We start from the raw sequence: 20,915 nt of genomic DNA on the forward strand, positions 1-20,915 counted from the left end.
CTGGCTTCCTAATGATCTTATTATTATAAGTTTACCGTGAGTACTTTCACATCATGGAATGTAGCAGAATGGTAATAGATGATTGACAAATATGCAATTGAATACAAATTTCATATTTATTTTATTTTAATAAGGAGGTCAAATTTTATTGCTAGAATTAAACAAAAGACTTGCGATTGTAACTGTATTATTTTTTGTTTTGATTCGCTGTTTGAAAGCATTTATAGTACGACACAGCTTAGATGTAGTATCGGCAAATTCAATAAAACCGATTACTGCTGATTCATACAACCAATAGAAATAGCTCCCTATCGCGCCATTCGACGCTATCGTCGCTATAGATTCTCGCGTCAGTTCAACCCGAGAAAGCAAGTTGTATGAATGTACAATATGTAACTCGACGTGTTAAATTGACGAATACATTAGGTCATATGATAATACAAGTTATTGCGTTTGTGTAAAGATAATATTCACATATGAAATAAAAATTGATAATTTGGGCTAGCGTGCTTTATTCGAATGTGATCGGTTTTACGAATTTAGCCGATGCTACATCTAAGTTGTGTCGTATTGTACGTATTTCCCAATTCTACATGATACTCACGTGAGCCGAATGCATCGGAATATCCATTATAAAAACTATGGTACTCTCTCCTTCTCTTTCAAGGGTGCCGAAACTGAACTGAACCGAGCCACCCCGACGGTTGGCAGGCGGGCCACCAAACTAGACGAACTAAGGGTTCTCGAAAGCATTTGTACCTACTTTAGAATTCTATATATTCTAAGCTCTTGAGTTAAATAATAGTTTGAACACTTCGTTATAGTTTTATTTTTATTTTTTTAGGTTATCTTTCCTACTACGAGAAAAGAGTCATCTATGCCATAGACATATTTGCGGCGTGTTTTAGAGATGAAATAGTCTACACCAATCACAGGAGTAGGTACTTGTAGTTTAAATTATTATAACATTGTACCACTATATTATCGGCGAAGTGTTAAATTATATATTACATTTATTATGTACTCGTAAAATTAAAATGTAAGAATGACATGATATAAGTTAACCTTTAGTTACGTCAAGAGTCTGAGACACGGATACAGGTACATTGAAAAAGTACGTCACATTGCTTTTTCGGATGCTACATCTAAGTTGTGTCGTACTATTCGTGCATAATAGGCTATTTGATAATGCGAAAATTAAATCGTGAATTATTGTAATCAGTGTATATTATGAGTTTAGAAATGGTTATTTACTAACGAAACTTGAAAATAATATTTAATTAATTAAAAAATCAATAAATAAAAATGCATTTTTTCACACGTTTGTCACGTGACACAAAACGCTCCTGATTGCTCGGGCTTATGATGAAGTCACTTTCTTGTAAACCTTGCTTTTCTAATATATGTACCACAGATTAAAATACAGCAAAGTGACGTTACTGACCCCATTGCAGCGCCATATTGTCCAAGTATCGTTTTCGCGCGTTATTTAAATATGGAATTTTTAATATGATATTATTCGGCAAATATGTACTAAAAATAAAAAAAAATCAACTTTTACTGGGTCCCTTAACCTCTAATAAATAATATAAAATGGATTTTAAAAACCAGTCAAATAGCCTATTGTAATGTTTTATAAATGAAAGACGTTGAATGAATGAATGTATACATTATTGTTACCGAAATACATAAATCAATTTACAAATTCCACTCGATTTGAATTTAGCTATATATATATTTAATTTAATTGTACTTACTTATAAGTTCGAATAAAATTTGAACGACCTCGACATTCAAAACGCCAGTTTTTATCGAATTCATAATATTTATATCATAGATTATTCAAGATCTCGACCTCGATCTTGATTCAATGTCAAAGTTGCTTATTTATACCCTTCTTGTGTTTCGAATATGCTTAAATTATATATCTAGAGTTCTAAATGGAAAGATGTTGTAAATGCAGTAATAATACTTTCATTTACAACTCTTCTTTTATTTATGATCAGCAGAACACTATCCGAATTCAATCAAATAGACACATAAAATTTTTAAACATTTACACAATGTATTTACATATACTAGTTACTAGGATATCATGTCACTCGTAAGCTATACATTCGCCTGTATCGTTTAATCTGAGCCCCGCCGGGATGAAATAGTTACATAATGGATATTCAATACTTAAATTAATAAATCTAGAGATGATTTTATTCGACGATACATGCCAAAGATACAACAAAAGATGTGGTGCGGTTAAACAAATAGTAATAATTAAATATAATATTAACAATGTTAGTTTATTTTAGTATTGGAAAAATAAACTACGTGGATTAATCGCTAGCTAAGGGCAAGTCGTAAGTCGGAAAATCATAAGTACGTCTGTGGCATCGGATTTTGCGCTTAACTGTTCTTCAGTCTCGAATTAAATCGAACACTACTTTCTAAAAATTCACATTTCAATATTTATAATTTAAATTATGTTAAAAAATATTTAGATAAATTATCACGATGGCAATAGATTTTTTTTGACAGGTTCAATTCGACACAGAATTGAAGCCGTACGTATATTATTATAATATTATACGTATAATTACGCCGTAATTAGTATTCTATAATAATATCCCAATATCAATCCTAAATAATCTCTATGAAGAAAATATTTGGTCTTTGGAGCTTTATTTTGCTCCACACACTATGTTCCAACGTGACATATTGAAATATTGTGACGTATTGTCACCTGAAAGTTAAGAGGTGTCGTACGAATGAGAAACATGTTTTAATTTATATGTTACCAATTTTCTCCATTATGTTATTCATTAAATACTACACAATAACAAAAAACGTTTAATTTTCATTGTAATGCGAAAAGCGTTTAATTACTGCTTAAATATAAATAGCTGAATAATTACCTTAACAATTGAATATTTAAAATTGGAAATTGCATTGTTGACCCACGCTCAAATGATCCTTTGAACTCAATCAGATATTACGGATTTTATGATTGATTTTAAAAATAACTCATTGTTAGTATTTCTTTAATATTAAAAATATTAGTTTCTAGTATTGTTTAGAGCTAACTATGCCATCTATGAGCCAGCTTTGAAACTAACAGTAATACAAAGTCGCACCGCGAGATGTCGCACGTAGTTACAAGTTGGATTTTTACATGCATTTCGATAACTCGTGTTTTCTGAAATAGATTTAATAAAATAATAATTTATTGTTGTTCTTTAATAACAATTTATATAGTATAAATATTTAAAGTTATTTGACAAAACAACAAGCAATATTCTTCAGCATTTTTTTTTAAATATCATTTGAATACAGATTTAAGTTGAAGAAAATACAGTTACGTATGCTATGTACAATCCAAATAAGTAAATTGCAATAATATTTCTTTAAATATTAAAATATTAAAAAATGTTTAATGTTTCATGTTTTTTATTGAAGTTAATTGTGAAAGAAAATATGAAATTCATATGCGTCTCGCCTTTTCCAAAGGCTAGTGTAATCTTCGTACGAGCAATACAAGGCCAACCAGAAAACTAGGGACACTAGTTACTAGCGAAATAGCTATTTCCGACACGTTCCTGTTACATGTAGGGTATCTGTGGGAAGGCATTAAAATTCGCATAGCCTCGAATACTGCAAATGACTGAGATTTTAACGTGAATTTTTACTATAAACTAAAATTCAAGGATTTTATATTTCATAGTGCATCCTTTTTATACTTGAACGGAATACGAGAAATAAACATAGCTTTTATTATTTTACTATACATACTCTGATGAATTATTCTTTTCAATGGTATATATTTATACTTATATAATTATAAGTATGTGATATAATTTAATCAACATTATAACAACCATAACAGCCTGTAAATTTCCCACAACTGGGCTAAATTTCTCCTCTCCCTGTGAGAAGAAGGTTTTTGGAACATATTCCTCCGCGCTTTTCTAATACGGGTTGGTGGATCCGATCAAAAATGCCAATATCATTTACGTGTAGTTTAAATAAAGCTAATATGTAGATTTTATCGCCGGCGATTACACGATCCTTGCTAGAATTAGAAAATAATAATTTAAAAATAGAATAGTTTCAATAATTTATTAACTATAACTCGTCATGTTTATTTGAATCCTGCACTACTCCATCGATTGCCAGTTCAGAATACTTCGCCAAGAAATTGTCCCAAAACTTCTCTCTATCACCCAATGGATTCACTTTCATTTTCAAGGTCTTCGTTATATGAACGTAGTTAGTGTCATTACTGTTCTTGTTTGTTGGCAGCCATTTAAAATCCTTCAGAATGTCATCTTCTACCAATGGAGTAGGATTTCTGTAAAGTAGGCTAATATTAATATTTCTATCGACATTATCGAAAGACTTAGCGTTACACAGATAAAAAATACCGAATTAATCATCTGTGAATAAGGTTTATAGATTATAGGTATATAATTAAATTTATTGTTATTACAATAGAAAAAAAACCCATGAAGTCGAGAAATTTCTGTTTTCATTTTAATTGAAATCAAAAATTAATTTAATTTTTTTTCCTTCTTTCAAAACTGATGAAGGGTGTCATAAATTAAAAAATAATAGTAACACGTTAAATTAGCATACGAGTATTTTTTTGTTTTTTAATATGTTATCGTGTCCATTATCAAACGATATCAAAATAATATATACGTCTTATTTTACAGATCAAAAATTAGATCACTAATACGAAAGAAAAAGAAAAAGATAAAATATATTAAATTTGCAAAATCTATTAAATATATAAAATACCTTGTTTTAGCGAAGTTAGCCCATAGTCGCACCATTTTTTTCAATACTTTTATTTCAGGTTGTTCACTCACTAGATTTAGAAGCTCCTTGTAAGTTTTTTTGATTCGACTGCACAAATGTAAGTAACATAATTCGTCTGTAACCGTCGCTCCCCAAGGTTTTAAACCAAATCTCGTATATTTCGAGATGTATTCACTGTTTTCATTCAATCTTCCCCTAAAGTCAAACATATAGTAATATATAGGTGATTGTGTTTTCTCGGTGAGTTTTTTAGCTGCTAAATTGAGAGCGTAATTTTGCAGCAAGTCGCCAACGTATACCGAGTATTCCAATACATTCCCGTGGTAAAAGTAGCCCTCTTCGAAGTAAAAATTTAATATTTCTTTAATTGCTTCTTCATAAACTTTGCTTTTTCTATTAAATTTGTAGTTCGTTTTTATAGGAAATAAGAATAGAAATTCTTGCGCTAATTCTGCAACTAGATTGGGTTCTTGTATATAATGCGAAGCTAAATCTAGTCCTTCTCTAGAATTCATACCGATCATAATGGGGACGTCGTTTATAATTTTACTATTATCTGGTAATGTAGTAAGGATTGCATCTGGGTGATCATTTTCTATTACAGGAGAGAACGAAAACATAGTATTTTGCAAGTCTTCATCCGAGCGTTGTATTACATCGCCTACCTTATTATACATAAGTTCAACGTCAACGCTTTGCAGTCCCTTAAGTAATGTTTCACTATCATTTGCTGTAATATTTAATGCGTTACCGAGATCAAATGCACGTTCACGATATTGGTCACTTAAAAACAAAGGTTCTAAAGCCGTTCCACTTTGCATTATAACACCACTAAAAAGTTTCTTGGCCTTTGGTGAGTGAAGTAGAATATCTGCGATTACTGCTCCGCCCCTGTTTCCCATTAATGTCACGCTATTTGGATCACCACCAAATTGTACAATATTATCTTGTATCCAATTTAAACCCATTATAAAATCCCTTAAACCCGCGTTCCCGGGTATTACATCATCTCCTGTTGATAGGTAGCCTAGTAATCCAAGCCGATGGTTGATAGTAACAACAACAATATTTTCTTCTATAAAAAAATCTGGAGAGTAGGTCTCTGTACCGTTAAAACTTGCTCCAAAATTGTCGTTATAATCAAATACTATGACCGGTGCTGATCCTTCTAAATTCGGAGTGTAAACGCTGATGTAAAGGCAGTCTTCAGAGCCGGACTTCCCAGTCTCTTCACCTATTCGCATTTTCGAGCTGTATTGGATGCATGTTGGTTTCTTGGCGTGGGCTTCGTAAATATCGTCCCATCCACGATGAGACACGGGAGGCTAAAATATATAAAGAACAGTTAATGCTTCATGGTGTAAAATACTATCTTGGCTGTTGAATCTTGAGGTAAAATTCACATTTCAACCAAATTAATTTATTATGTTTTTAAAATTGATTTTGTTACCTTGAATCTCAATTCTCCTACAGGCGGCTCAGCATACGGTATACCCTTAAATGAATAAAACTTTTGTTCATTAATATATGTAAATTCTTCCTTTCCTGACAATTCACCTTGTTTCAATTTCACTTTAACTGTTTTAAAATCATCACAAACACATAAATTTACTACAATTGCAAAAATAAAACAGAATATCTTATTTTTCTTCATATTGATTTACAAATTACTTAATCGTTGATGTCAATAAATTGAAAATATTATTATATTTGTACAGTAGACTATAGTTGAGTGTAAGATAAGTAAAACGGTGTCCATTAAGTCTTTATCTATCGATGTTGATAACGGTAACACCTAACTCGGCTTAATCTTCTTTAACTCGGCGGTATTAATAATCACCACGGAATTTCTATCAATCAGTCAATAAGTTATCTTTTTTAGCCAAATTTGTGTGATTAAGTCCTGCTCGAATTTCATTATCTAAGTTAAAAATTTTCCGGAAACGATTAGTTATTGCATTTTCTTTGCAGGTTCCATTTTGGAATGTACACAGACTATATGTAACTAAACATATGTATTTTTATATGGGTTTGAGGATTTGTTTTGTGTTAAGCCGTCTTTTTTTAATTTTTATCGAAAAGCATACATACAAGAAACAAATAAATTTATTAGAAAAGAGGCTTATTATTTATATTGATATTATGACGCCTTTGCCAGAAACTACAGTTAATATATTATGAACAAATAAATAATAAATACAAAATGCTTAGGCGGCCCAGTTCGGCCATTGAAATACAGGTAGACCACTAGAAGATGATCCAATCCAATTATAAAAGTTTACATGGATACAGGTACAGACAAAAATATTTGGAAAAAATGAACCATGCTTGCTTCTACTTAATCGGTGAATTTAATAATAAAATACTTGGGTAGATAATAATTACTTTTTATTAAATTGACTGTATAGTGTTAATTTCCATTTGTAATGATGTGTCTCTACATTCTAATATAGTATTATTACTTTAATCTATTATCACAGAAAAAGTATGATAGTTTTAAGTGTCGTTAACGCAAGTTATATTTTCTTACTCAGGATACTCGTATGGCTCCTCTCGCTTGGGACAGTACTGGGGTCAGTGTTTTCAACTGTCTCCGTCCTTAAGCAGTTTATACGATAAAATAATAATAAGAAATGTTTTAGTAAAACACTTTTCCAATTCCTATCAAAGTTTCGCCAAATAAGATTTGAAGAATAGTTAAGAGTCCCACTTAGGTCTATATTATCTCTTACGCCATCGTCGGAGCAAAGGGATGAAACAATAAATTTTGATCTGATTATGTAGGTGACGTATACTTGACCTTTCCTTGTTGTTCCGATAGTATTGGCTTTCCAAATGATCGCGTTGCGTCAGCTCCAATTTATTGCTATTTGGGTGATGTAGCTTATTGAAATACAGTAAGAACAATTGAATCGTTTTGCCATAAAGGCCAAAGTTCAGGTAATGGCAAAACAATCTTAAATATTATATTTTTATGAACTGATGACAGAATATAACGAAATCCACTTTCAAATTACACACATACAAGTTACAGAAAACATTATTCTTTTTCCAGTCAGTTAAAATAAATTTTTAGTGTTTTAAATGTATGTGTTATAATATTAAATTCTTATGATATTCATTGATTTTGTGAATAGCAGTGGACCACAACAGTAGTGAAAAAGTTAATATATATATATATTTGGAAAATATTGATCCACTACTAAATAGTGTATAAGTTTAACATATTTCTAAAATCATGCAATAAATCAATCTTTTATTTCTTTAACATTCTACACTATAAGTAAAAGGTCAAGAAGTGAAATTAAAATTGTTTTGGAGTTTTTATTACTGTATTGCTACAAGGTAACATTACACAACACTTATATTATTTTATTCAATGAATACATGAATGATAAAATCTTATTTCTTAATTATAATTCATCATTCACAGCATCTTTAACAACGCCGTCTACTGCCATTTTTTCATATTTTTCTATAAAGTCATCCCAGAATTTGACTTTATCGTCGTAGAGCTTTGACACCATTTTTAATTCATCGGAAATGACTAAACATTCCCTATTTGCCTGCGTAGCTGGCTTCCAAGTGATTTCACTTCCTGGAGGTGTTGGATTGCTGAAAATATTTATAAAACTATTATATTATCGTTAAAAATGTACATAATTTTATTAATTTTATGAATAATCACCGATTTACTTAATCTAAATATATTATGGAGAAAAATAATTTGCTATTTTTATAAGTATCTCACCCAGTCTTAGCAAAGTCAGTGACCATTTTGACCATATTTTTTAATACATTTATTTCTTCTGAATCTTCGTTTTCTAATAATTTCTTGTACTGTTTTCTATGTTTGTTGCACACAAATAAATAACATAGCTCATCCCCTGCTGATGCTCCCCACGTACCATCGAAGTTTACAGTTTCTTCCAAAATTGATTTTTTCCTGAAGTTCAATTCTCCGCTGTAGTCAAACATGTAGTAGTAAATAGGGGTACTAGATGTGTTTGTATATGTTCGAACAGTATAATCGACATGATAGAAACTCATGATGTCTCCTATGTAGTTTAAATATTCTCCTGGTTTACTAATTTTTACATATCCTTCATCAAAATAATAATTTTTGATTTCTTCTACAGCCTTGTTATATACATTATCGTGAATCTTAAAATGATAACCAACCCTCTTCGGGAACAAAATAAGAAAATCTCTGTCAGCGAATGTTAGATATTGAGGGCTATGAAGATAACGTGAGTTTACTTCTATTGATTGTCTGGAGTTAAATCCAATCATCACGGGTACAGGCAATTCAATGGGATTTTTTTCTGGAACTTTAGTTATTACAGCATCATCATGCTCGATTTCAGAAACTGGGCCAAATGGTAATATACCTCTTTGAATAGCTCTCGCTTCATCGGCATGAATAACGAAAAATTCAGAATCTGTTATTTTCATAGCTGATACTTCGGATAGACGTTCGATGAAAGATGCGCTTGTTGTCGCTTTATCCTCGAGCGCTTCAGTCAGAGATATAGCACGCTTCTTAGGATTGTCATCAAAATATAGCGGATTAAATGACGAATCACCTTGCATAATTGCTGCACTGAATAAACCTTTAGCTTTTGGTGAGTGTAATAGTATATCTACTATTGCCGCACCGCCACTGTTGCCCATAAGAGTTACTCTTAGAGGATCTCCAGAAAAATAACTTATATTATCTTTAATCCACTTTAATGCCAATATAACATCCCTTATACCGTTGTTACCTGGAATTAATTCATCTTCGAATGACACAAATCCTAACGCACCCAATCTGTGATTAATAGTAACGATAATAACGTCTTCATTCATGAAAAAATCAGGTCCATATTCTTTTGTTGCATTATAAGATACTTTGAAATTTTCATTATATAGATAGACAATTACAGGTAGTTTTGAATTGTTGCTATCCGGTAGGTTTGGAGTATGAATACTTAAATGTAAGCAGTCCTCAACTCCACAGTATCCGTATGTTTTAATTTGTCTAATGGGTAAATTATGCTGAGCGCAATGTTTCTTTTCTTTTTTCGCTTCCAAAACATCATCCCAACTTGGATAAGGGACAGGTGCCTTAAACAAAATATATAATGAAATATGGAATTTTTAATCAAACTCCTATACGTTCTATAATGAAGTAAAGAATTAAGTAAACATAGTGGTTTTGTAGAGCAAACCTCCATTAATATTTATTTATATTCCAAGATCTAGAATTAAACTAATTAAAATATTCACAAATATCAAATGTCCATAAAATTAAAACAATATAATTTAATGATTTTAAATAATACAGAATTAATTTAGCGCATGAACAATTCAATTTTTCATAAAAACAATCGGTAATAAAAATCGAAATAATAAATTGTTTCCATGATGTGATGTTATAATGAGGTTATAACTAATAAATTAAAAATGTTTTCAAAGATTAAGTACAAAAATTGTTTACCTTAAATCTGAGTTCACCAATTGGGGGTTGAGCGTAAGGTATACTCAGAAAAGAATAATATTTCTTATCAGGAATTATTGAGTTCACTTCCTTCCCTTCTATTTTACCATACTTAGTATCAACTATCACATTTCCAATAACATTATTTGCAAAATAAATTACTAATATTATAAGTAAACTAGTATTAGAGGTAGCCATTTTAAAAATATGTCACGAACAGTTTGTTTACAGCGCTCACATATTGGTTTCGAACTGACGTGTCCTAAAGATAATAGTATACAATCTAAGTGGGCTTTGTTTTTATCATTTATTTAGATAATTGAACTTGGTGTTAGTGATAGCGTTCGATGTAATTCTTCAATTAATCCGAAGTTAAACCTTTTACTAATCGTAATACGTTTATCAATGTCGCTACCGGCGTCTATGTGTTACAAATATAGGATTCTTTATTTAAGAGTTGTATATATAATATGACGTTGATTTCAGAATAAGTAAATAGCAAAAGGCAGGTGGTCAAACTAATAAACTTAAATTTACTTTCGTTACAAATAATTTCAAGTAGACGTGATTGTTTAAAGTATAAAAAAATAATTGGAAACCTGCAGATATATTATTTAGGAAACTAACATACCATTCCAAATGACCTAAATGTTTTAATGAATTAATACAACCTAGAGGAATATATAGATATTTTAATAGGACTTGAGTATTTCAATTATAATTTCGTCACCTAAATTTCTAGATATAATGCAGAAAATTCATCCTAAAAAACATGTTAAAATTCTATATTAATGTATCTTGCTTAAATTATTAATTTCGTGCTTTGGTTATATATTTAATTATTATAAGTAAAATGAGATCTTAGTTAAGTCAAGATGACCCAGTGGTTATAATATGTAAATCTTATATGATTTCCATATGTGTAATTTGTGTTTATAATTTATCTTTTACTTGGCTGGCGGTGAAGGAAAATCTTTAGAGTTCAGTTAATCTTATGCGTGAGATGAAAATGTAAATTAAAAGCTGCAAATATTTTTTTCCAAAGCAAATCACACCTTAGATCATGCATTTTTATGCATGCATGCATAATTTTTTTTTTTAATAATGAAAGTCTTTATGAAACAAATTTCCGTCATATTATTTATATATTGTTTCGCGTAGTTTTATTTGACATAAAATATATGATAATTTAATACATAATAAATAAAATGAACATCAATAAAAATATTTTATTAAAAATAAAAAGCATTATATTTATAATTCATCCTTTTTATTTCCTTTATCAGATATCACACCTTCATGAGCTCTCTTTTCCCATTTGTTAAAGAAATCATCCCAGAACGTAAACTTTTTCTCCAATAAATCCTTTTTCACTTCAAACTTCTTTCCAATGAGTAAGTATTCCTTTGTTTTTAAATTATAAGGAGACCACTCAATCTCGTCCAACGGATTATTGTTCTTGGGAGTTGGGTTTCTGGAAACAGTTTCAAAAATGCTTTAGATATTAAAAAATCTTTTTTTCACGCTATTTAAATTATATACTGAATGATTGAATTTTGACATTTCATAATTTTTGTCAGTTATTTTTTTTTATTCTATTATAATTTAATTGAAGAGCCGAGATGGCCCAGTGGTTTGAACGCGTGCATCTTGATCACCGATGATTTCGAGTTTAAACCCAGGCAAGCACCACTGAATATTTATGTGCTTAATTTGTATTTATAATTCATCTCGTGTTCGGCGGTGAAGGAAATGTCGTGAGAAAACCTGCATGTGTCTAATTTATTAAACCTGCCACATGAGTATTCCACTAACCCGCATTGGAACAGCGGGATGGAATATGATCCGAACCTGCTCCTCAAAGGGAGAGGAGGCCTTAGTCCAGCAGTGGGAAATTAACAGGCTGTTGTTATTGTTGTATTAAAATGGGTTACAGGGATATTATATTTCCTATAACGATTTAATGATATTTTAAATGTGACTATAACATTTGTAGAGCAGTTATCGATTAAGAATGAAAGAAACAGCCTTGAAGACATTCTTCTAGACAAAGTAATCTTCATCTAAAAAGGTTTCAATCGTCGATTTCATTGTCAAGTTTATCCGATACTGCCAGAACTTCATATTCCTTATATGAATGTGTGGGAATAATTGTGTGGGATATAATGATTATATTTCTTTCTAATTTTGAGACGAAATATGTTTCTCTTCACCGAACATGAGATTAATTATTGTAAACATAAGAAGTTGCAAATAATTTAAGTTTCAAATGAAGATGATTTAAGGGATATAAATGTATAATTTAATTTCCCGAACGTCACATTAATTAAAAAGTTCTTGCCGCGGTACATTATTAAGTTACATAAATTACTAAGATTTATAATGATTAAATAAAGGATCAACGATTTCAAGACTACAATTGACGGATATAGTATCCGATATACGTGAATATCATGTTTAAAAATGTTATTAAAAAATAAAGTAGTCTACTTGTAGTCGATTTTTCAAAAGATCGTATTGATAAACATACCCGTATTTTACAAAGTTTGCCCATAACTTTATCATTTTCTTTTGTGTTATCAATTCTTGTGATTCCAATCGTTTATGTTTTGCATATTTATCTTTCAAACTTGGACATCTGAATAAATAACACAGTTCATCTCCGGTCGCCGCACCCCAAGTACCTTCTTCAACCACTGACATCGCTAATAGATCGTTCTTATTCTCATTCAAATCACTGTAAAAGTCAAAGTGATAATAATAAACTGGGCTCAGCGATATATTAGCGTACATTTTTGCCGCCATATCCATAGAATAAGAATGTAGATCCCCGACATAAGTCACATAATCTGGAGTACTTTTTATGGTCACCTTGCCGTCTTTAAAATAAAATTTCTTTATATCATCTATGGCGTCGTAGTACATTTCGGAAAGAGGATCGAATCTGAACTTCATTCGCAAAGGCATTAAAAACGGAAAATCTTTTTCAACGAATTTGAGGGATTGGGGTTGTGTGAGATATCTATAAGAAGCTGCCAATCCCTCTCGAGAGTTGTATCCGATCATAATAGGTATGTCTACGCTTTCATATGAATTTTCGGGATATTCCGTTATAAGTCCATCTGCATCCTTTTCAACGATTGGTCCGAATGATAGAATACTTCTTTGGGTTTCTTTGAAGTAATCGGGTGGCGAAGCTCTTAGTTCCACGTTAAATAACTTTGAGGCAGGTGTTTCGTTCAATTCTTGTAAAATCCGACTGCTGCTTGAGCTGGATATTTCTAATAGATTGGCGAGTTCGAAAGCTCTCTCGCGAGCGTTTCCTTGCAAATATGCAGGGTTTAGTGACGTGCCACTTTGAATTATCGCAGAGCGGAAGTATTTTTTCGCTTTAGAACGAATAAGGAAGTCAACTGCTACAGCTCCTCCTTGAGCGCCCAATAAAGTAACTTTTTCCGGATCGCCTCCGAAGTTTTTGATATTATTTGCTATCCAATCCAATGCTGCTACAATATCTTTTAATCCCGCGTTACCTGGTAGTGAATCGTCTTCAAACGATAGGAATCCAAATATGGCCAGTCGATGACTTACTGTCACAACGACTAAATCCTCTTCTATAAAAAAATCTGGAGCGTAGTCTTTAGTTTTATTGTATGAGTTTTTAAGTCGTTCACTGTATAAAAATACGACAACTGGTCGTTTATTTTCATCTACGGCGGGAGTAAATATGTCGAGATATAGACAGTCTTCAAGACCATATTGACCTAAGGCTTGACCTTTGCGAAAGTTAGTGTTGAACTGTACACAGGCTGGTTTTACTTTTGTCGCTTGTAAAACATCGGTCCATGGCTCCATTGGTTGCGGTGGCTGAAAAAACGTAAACATACGTACTTTACATATAATGTTAATTGATTTTTAAGTTTGATAGTTCTAAGAAGTATATAAAAGCTTTGATTTTGTTGTATAATGATCAATTAGTTATTATTATATTTTATATCAGATTGGTAACGAAGTGAAAATTGACTTTGTTGAATTTCGAAAGCTAGTTTACAATTTTTCGTCACGAATTATTTACATATTTATGGCTTTTTCGTCAAGACAAAAGGCTCTGAAGACTTTTTTATATTTAATCTTCAATAAGTAGATTCTAGGGTAAGTTGATTGATTCCATAATTCCAACCATATTTTCTATTGAACGTAGGGTAAATCGAAATTTCAAAATACATTCATATAATTCTGGGTTTGAATTACGCAGGGAAGATTTGTAATCTAAAGGCATATGTGGTCGGGTTCATTAGGAGTATGGTCACAAACCGCAGACTTTAAGATATTGTTGCTTTCTCTTTTGTACAGTATTAGTAAGTACTGAAGCATTTGTACTATAGTGAACTTTCCCTAAGTTTGATACAGAAAAGACGGATCTTACTAAAATAAAAGCGATTATCCTCTGTAAATAAATTCACTATAAAAAACAATATTTTAAAAACTGAAGAAATTGACTTGTGTATTTATTTAGAAAACAAAATTCAAATACTCGTTTAAGTAATATATAAGTGAAGCAATAATTATGAATATTTTCATTCGAAATTATGTAGTTGTGTTCTTTAGTAACAACTAATGGGTTCACTTTACTAATGAATATAAGTACTTATATTTTTATTTCGAAATGGGATTAAAAATAGTTACCGCACAAATCACGACAAAGGACTAGTGGAACAATGCAGTATTTCTCCGTTGAATTGCAATTCCGATTCTTTGGGCAAAATAGGACCAATCTTTGTGTCTCGAGTGAAGGCAATAAGACGAGGTATATAATCTATATTAATATTATAAATATGAAAATAACTGTCTATCTGTTTGTCTGTCGCATGACGATCTCCGTGATCGAGTGGTGTGTACACCGGTTTTCATGGGTACGCAACTCTGAGGTCCCGGGTTCGATTCCCGGCCGAGTCAATGTAGATTATCATTAGTTTTCTATGTTGTCTTGGGTCTGGGTGTTTGTGGTACCGTCGTTGCTTCTGATTTTCCATAACACTTGTGCTATATCAAATAATTTCGCTCTATCACGATCAAACCGCTGAATCGACAAATTTGAATGAATTTGATGAAATTTGGCATGAAGGAAAGTTGTACTACAAGAAAGAATATAGGCTACATTTTTACCTGACAAATGACAACGAACACTAAAACTCGAGTGAATTCGCGGGCGACTACTAGTTTAAAAATATAATGACGACGATAATCTTATATACGTACCTTAAATCTGAGATCTTTGACAGGCGGGGCGGCAAAGGGTATCCCCATAAATCCATGGTATTTCTTCTCTTCAAATAACGACTTGAAATCTCTTCCAGCAACGCGTCCATGTGTAGTATCTACTTCAATATGAGCTGACACCAACACTGAAACCGATATTAATATAAAAATACCTATTATTTTATCCATTTTTAAATTTCATACATCAAGGTGAGTTGAATTAAATTTCAATACTGAGCTGTACGTATCGATAGAATCGGCGATAAATATTATCTGTTATACTAAGAAGTTATAAAGATTATTATGTATATTAAATAAATAATTCTAAGTATAAATGCTTCCGTTGACTATTTTAAGTAATATATTTTTCGTATAGATTAAGACTGTCATTTTTTTATGGAATAGGTAAAGGCCTAATGATGGTAAGTGGTCACCACCACTCAAGGATATTGTAGCTGTGTTAAATAATAAAAAATCCTTACATCACACCAATGCCCCACTAAATTTGGCAACTAAGATTCTGTCTCTTGTGTATGTAGTTTAACTGGCTCACTCAGTTTTAAAATGCTATTTTGGCCGTATATGTAATTCATGAATAGTAATAGATTTGTTCACAGCTAGTTTATAGTTTAGTTCACAGCCGTTCCAGAGATAGCCGGAACAAACAGACAGACACGCAGACAAAATTGTATAAATGTTATTTTGGTACATATGCATTGATTAAAAAGGGCTATTTTAATATTACGGACATTCAAATTTTATTACATGTATAGATATTGAAACTTTAATATTACTCAATGCTACTATTGATAATTTAAAAGATACGTTAAGTACGAATTGCAACTATTTAAATAGAAAAACACTAGATTTAAAGATTTATTAAAGAATCTATGTGTGTATATGCAATTTTGTACCCAGCTATACGACTCTCAACAATGTGTGTTCGATATCAAGCAGCATCTCAAGTACACTCTGCATTATTTTGTAAGTCACAGGACCAGTAGAGTATATATTTTTAACTTTTCTCCTCTGGAGAAATATAATGGAATTTTGAGATAAATAAACTATTTTCGTATTTAAAAGTTCTTCCTACAAATCTAGGTAATGTGACACTGCTATAGCTAGAGGGTGATCGCGTTAATACTCGGTAAAATGAAATTTCCGTTTCAAATGATTCTGTTTATCAAATATTTTAATTACAATAAATAAGCCTATACAAATGCTACCAGGTCCATAGAGTACCATTCAGTCCAATTTATGAAACCCTTATTGCGTAGCCCTGTAAGGTTATAGCTTCTTTGCCTCTATTTTTGAAAGGTCTTTTTTCAGATATTTCATTTAATCGACAATGATGACTTATTAAAAAATAGCATTCGGTTTCTCCGTATATTTGCATTTTATTTTAATTTTAACTAGAGATCATTTTAGAGACCGAGACTTACTCAAGTCAGCCAGGACTATAGACTTGGCATCCTGTTTTTAATAATGTATCAGAGTTAAAGAAGGTTGCTCACTTTACTTTATGTAGGAAACCATAAGGTGTCCAATTAATTAATTAATTGTAAAAAAATACAAAAAAGTATGTATGCGGTGGGGAAATGGAATAAGTTTGAAATGTACATCCTACAATTTCTCTTCGGGTATGCATGTCATATTTGTAACTATTACATTAACCCTTCAATTGTTATAGTCACATGGGTTATACAATATAGCTGACTTAGTAAATAGCATAGAACACGTGTATACTTCATCCGTCGGAATAGGCAAAAAATACAGTTTTATGTTGGAGCGACAAAATAAATTCACGAAGCACCAAAGATAAGGTCGCCGGTACCCGGTACCCGTATTGTCGGATAACCTGCCCAACTTTTTGCGGGTATTATGTACTAATATTCAGAATGCCACAAACAGTATCGATTTCAAACCATTACACAATTGCATTGGAGTTATCCGTAATGGTAGTTAAGATATATAATGTAATAAATTTGATTAATTAAATAAATAAATCAGCTTACCAAAAGACATATATTTCAAAAAAGTGATTTAAATGACATTTTAAGATTTGTGAAAACCATAGTTTGGTTTTATATAAAACTTCAATTTATTGCATTGCTTTTAAATAAACGTATACCTTTGTTATTTAAAAATAAAATCTACGAAAGCATTACAAATTGAATACATACCTAGTAAGAAACATAATAATTTTTAAAACATTTTCATGGTTTAAAATATTGTTTCCATAACATGGCCTGCCACGGCAGGATGGAAAATTACACTATTCATTGTTTCATTTCAAGTAATGATCGTTGCATATATTTTCTATGTGCTTATTTTTATCATATATAACTATTCGTCAGTTTCATATAAAACTAGTGAATTAATATTAATTGGAAAAAAACTGTACACGTTATTTGAAAATAAGTCATATACAGCTTTTTATGATATTCCATACGCCCAACCACCTATCAATGAACTAAGATTTAAGGTATGTATCACGAGTTAAATAAATTTTTAGGTTGGCAACATTTAGAGTTTCTTGTTTAATTATTATTATCTGTGTGCTTTCAGCCTCCGAAGTATATTCCGTTTTTCGAAAACGGTATATATGACTACAGCAGACCCTGCTGCAAAACGTGTGCTGTTATTAGTAATGAAGATTGTTTGTATCTGTCTGTATATACGCCAAATATCGACAATAAAACGAAACAACATCCAGTTTTAGTGTGGGCTAATGAATATGCCAATCTTCATGGGCCTGATTTTTTTATAGACGAGAATTTAATAGTAGTAACAGTGTCGTTTAGGTTTTCTATTTTTGGATTCCTTAATACAGAAGATGATTACGCTGAAGGAAATATGGGAGCTAAGGATATATTAATGGCACTTAAATGGTTGCGTGAGAACATTACGATTTTTAATGGAGATCCAAACAGAGTTACGATAATTGGTTCCGGTTTAGCATCTACACCGGTTGCATCAATGCTAGTCTCAATAGCTGCAGATGATCTGTTCAAGAGAGCTATAATTTTAGACGGCAGTGCTCTATCTCCAGCTGACTATAGACGCAATAATTTGGACGTTGCGCATAAATTGTATCGGAGGCTAAGTAGAAATTTCGATGTATTTAATATAAAGAAACTACATAAAATTTTAAATGATACACCTTCAGCGGGATTGCTATTAGCGAGTAGTAATCTATACGATAGCACGGAAGTAAGGGATACTCAAAGATTGATTAATTCTTTTGGTTGTTCATTAGAAATATCGTCTAAAATTCCATTTATGAATAAATCTCCTGTGAATGTATATCATGAGAAAAATATAAACAATAAAGTTCAAGTAATATTTGGCTATACTACTTTGACAAATTTATTTAAATTAAAAGGCATAGCGAAAAACAGAGAACTTCTAGAATATCTTAATTACAATTTTCAATATTTACTTCCATTTGAAGGTGGGTGTAACGAATATGATTCAAAACGATACCGAGTTATACAGAAAGAAATATTGGATTTTTATTTTTTAAACGGTACCATTGGAAAGCGAAGCTTAAAGCGATACGCAAAGTATGTTTCTGATCAAGTTTTATATCCATTGCTTCGGCAAGCTACATTGCATAACCGATCGTCTCATAGCGATGTTTACTTGTATAGATTTGCTTTCAAAGGTTCTTTGAATATTGGTTGGCGGTCATCGGTGCCGAATTTGGAATGGACAGGAGCAACGTTAGGAGATGAAACGTGTTATCTATTCAGATGTAAATCAGAAACAGATGTCTATAAAAGCCTTAAATGCAATGAAAGGCACTTCATTAAGAAAATTGTAAGGCTGTTAGCAAACTTTGTAAAACACGGGTATGAAGAATATAATTTTTTTTATTGATGAAATAATCCATTTAGTGAATTATATTGAGTTTTCTTATTTCGAACATTTTACGGAATTTTCCTTTTTTTATAACTTTATAACAGTTATAAAATTAAATCGGTTTTTTTTTGGTACATAATAATTATCTGTTTCTCAAGGAAAAAAGAAGATAAATAAAATCTTGGAATTATTTTTAACTGTTATAGCATTAAAAAAATATTGTAACCTTTTTAGAAACCCCACTCCAAATCCCAGAGACGATATTTTGGATACTTTAAAATGGATACCGTTGGGAAAAACTGAAAAATTGCAAGCAATGAATTTTGGTCGACATTTAAGGATGGTTAGTGTTCCTGAAGAGAAGCGAAAACATTTTTGGGACCGAATAATGAAAGAGTATTTCAATGATTAATGACCATTTTTCTACACGACAGTATATATATATATAAATTCATGACTACTTCCTCGGCCAAGCCTCAGTGCTTATCATATCAAATCATCAAGTATCATATCAGATTTGGAGATCTAGAGGACCTGGGGTAACAAAGAAGATGGACCCTAGTTGAGTTTTGACAAATTAATTTAAAGAATTTTATTTCTGTCAGCAAGGCATGTTTATAATAATTTACTCTTTGTATCAGTAGTTTTTAAATCAGCAATATTATTAGTATTACTATAATTTGACTCTATATAGATATCTAAACTTATGTTGAGGGGGCCCTTCTCGTATTGGCTCCAGGATAGTTGTCACAGTTGACAGTGATTGATATTAGTAGTCATATACACAGTTGCTTTCTTTTGTAATTGGTAATAGACCCATCTATTAAAATTATTTATTTTTCGGTCTTCCAATACCTAATGCTTTATACCTTTTTTATATCTTAATAAATAAATAATATTTAATTAGTAAATCTGATTGATACATAATGTTATTTAAGATAGAACTACTACCACCATTTCCATAATATTAAATAACAACACTGCAAGATTGAAGGATTAATTCAATTAGTTCATTATTGAGCACTTAGGCCTCTCAGATGGTAACACGTTACTTAAATGCGGGTTACATGGGTTTAACCCGTGTTTTCGTTCGATTTTACATTGAGCTGGGTTTAGCCGGACTAATTCAATTGTCTTTGCTACGGGTTCGTTAATATCCGAACGTCACATGAAACCGTTTTAGTAACGTCGATATTTATTAGTATTAGCGGATTATGTAAGAAAATTTAAATGTAATAAACGAATGTCTATACTTTTTAAATTTTTTTATATTTAACACGTAGGCAAAGGTCCTAGAGTAACACCTTCAATGCCTATTGATACTCTCTCTGCTCACTAATAAACATTAGCACCAACCATGGGAACTAAAATGTTACGTCGTTTGTTCCTGTTGTTACCTTCGCTTACTCATCCTTCCAACCGGAACACAACAATAGTAAGCATTACTGTTTGGCGGTAGAATATGTGATGAGTGGGTGGTACCCAGTTTGGGTTCCAA

The 20,915-nt window shown here is 31.4% G+C and overlaps 4 protein-coding genes across 4 annotated transcripts; 1 reads left to right on the top strand and 3 right to left on the bottom strand.

Moving 5' to 3' along the window:
- Positions 1-4,091: 4,091 nt before the first annotated feature.
- On the bottom strand, positions 4,092-6,580 carry LOC124537338 (esterase E4-like). Its single transcript, XM_047114161.1, has 3 exons — positions 6,263-6,580; positions 4,792-6,137; positions 4,092-4,342 (listed from the first exon to the last, which is right to left on the bottom strand). Exons 1-3 carry the CDS (start codon positions 6,464-6,466, stop codon positions 4,117-4,119), a joined length of 1,776 nt encoding a protein of 591 aa, XP_046970117.1. The 5' UTR covers positions 6,467-6,580; the 3' UTR covers positions 4,092-4,116.
- A 1,583-nt stretch (positions 6,581-8,163) lies between these two features.
- On the bottom strand, positions 8,164-10,561 carry LOC124537323 (juvenile hormone esterase-like). The gene is made up of 3 exons (XM_047114137.1): positions 10,295-10,561; positions 8,564-9,921; positions 8,164-8,427 (listed from the first exon to the last, which is right to left on the bottom strand). Exons 1-3 carry the CDS (start codon positions 10,490-10,492, stop codon positions 8,226-8,228), a joined length of 1,758 nt encoding a protein of 585 aa, XP_046970093.1. The 5' UTR covers positions 10,493-10,561; the 3' UTR covers positions 8,164-8,225.
- Positions 10,562-11,508: 947 nt separating this feature from the next.
- On the bottom strand, positions 11,509-15,801 carry LOC124537587 (juvenile hormone esterase-like). The gene is made up of 3 exons (XM_047114461.1): positions 15,554-15,801; positions 12,825-14,161; positions 11,509-11,768 (listed from the first exon to the last, which is right to left on the bottom strand). Exons 1-3 carry the CDS (start codon positions 15,740-15,742, stop codon positions 11,549-11,551), a joined length of 1,746 nt encoding a protein of 581 aa, XP_046970417.1. The 5' UTR covers positions 15,743-15,801; the 3' UTR covers positions 11,509-11,548.
- A 168-nt stretch (positions 15,802-15,969) lies between these two features.
- Positions 15,970-20,573, top strand: LOC124537543 (juvenile hormone esterase-like). Its single transcript, XM_047114418.1, has 3 exons — positions 15,970-15,975; positions 18,122-19,407; positions 19,652-20,573. Exons 1-3 carry the CDS (start codon positions 15,970-15,972, stop codon positions 19,827-19,829), a joined length of 1,470 nt encoding a protein of 489 aa, XP_046970374.1. The 3' UTR covers positions 19,830-20,573.
- The last annotated feature ends 342 nt before the right edge of the window (positions 20,574-20,915 follow it).

The sequence above is a fragment of the Vanessa cardui genome, chromosome 18 (assembly GCF_905220365.1).
Source record: "Vanessa cardui chromosome 18, ilVanCard2.1, whole genome shotgun sequence".
Lineage (NCBI taxonomy): Eukaryota > Metazoa > Arthropoda > Insecta > Lepidoptera > Nymphalidae > Vanessa > Vanessa cardui.

What these genes read in the sequence shown, in the direction of transcription:
- LOC124537338 (XM_047114161.1), bottom strand. Translation starts at nt 6,466, where the DNA reads ATGAAGAAAAATAAGATATTCTGTTTTATTTTTGCAATTGTAGTAAAT. An exon ending in TAGGAGAATTGAGATTCAAG is followed by an intron (nt 6,138 to 6,262) that starts GTAACAAAATCA and finishes TATATATTTTAG; the next exon opens with CCTCCCGTGTCTCATCGTGG. An exon ending in GCTAACTTCGCTAAAACAAG is followed by an intron (nt 4,343 to 4,791) that starts GTATTTTATATA and finishes CCTACTTTACAG; the next exon opens with AAATCCTACTCCATTGGTAG.
- LOC124537323 (XM_047114137.1), bottom strand. Translation starts at nt 10,492, where the DNA reads ATGGCTACCTCTAATACTAGTTTACTTATAATATTAGTAATTTATTTT. An exon ending in TTGGTGAACTCAGATTTAAG is followed by an intron (nt 9,922 to 10,294) that starts GTAAACAATTTT and finishes ATTTTGTTTAAG; the next exon opens with GCACCTGTCCCTTATCCAAG. An exon ending in ACTGACTTTGCTAAGACTGG is followed by an intron (nt 8,428 to 8,563) that starts GTGAGATACTTA and finishes AAATATTTTCAG; the next exon opens with CAATCCAACACCTCCAGGAA.
- LOC124537587 (XM_047114461.1), bottom strand. Translation starts at nt 15,742, where the DNA reads ATGGATAAAATAATAGGTATTTTTATATTAATATCGGTTTCAGTGTTG. An exon ending in TCAAAGATCTCAGATTTAAG is followed by an intron (nt 14,162 to 15,553) that starts GTACGTATATAA and finishes ACGTTTTTTCAG; the next exon opens with CCACCGCAACCAATGGAGCC. An exon ending in GCAAACTTTGTAAAATACGG is followed by an intron (nt 11,769 to 12,824) that starts GTATGTTTATCA and finishes AACTGTTTCCAG; the next exon opens with AAACCCAACTCCCAAGAACA.
- LOC124537543 (XM_047114418.1), top strand. An exon ending in GCAAACTTTGTAAAACACGG is followed by an intron (nt 19,408 to 19,651) that starts GTATGAAGAATA and finishes TAACCTTTTTAG; the next exon opens with AAACCCCACTCCAAATCCCA.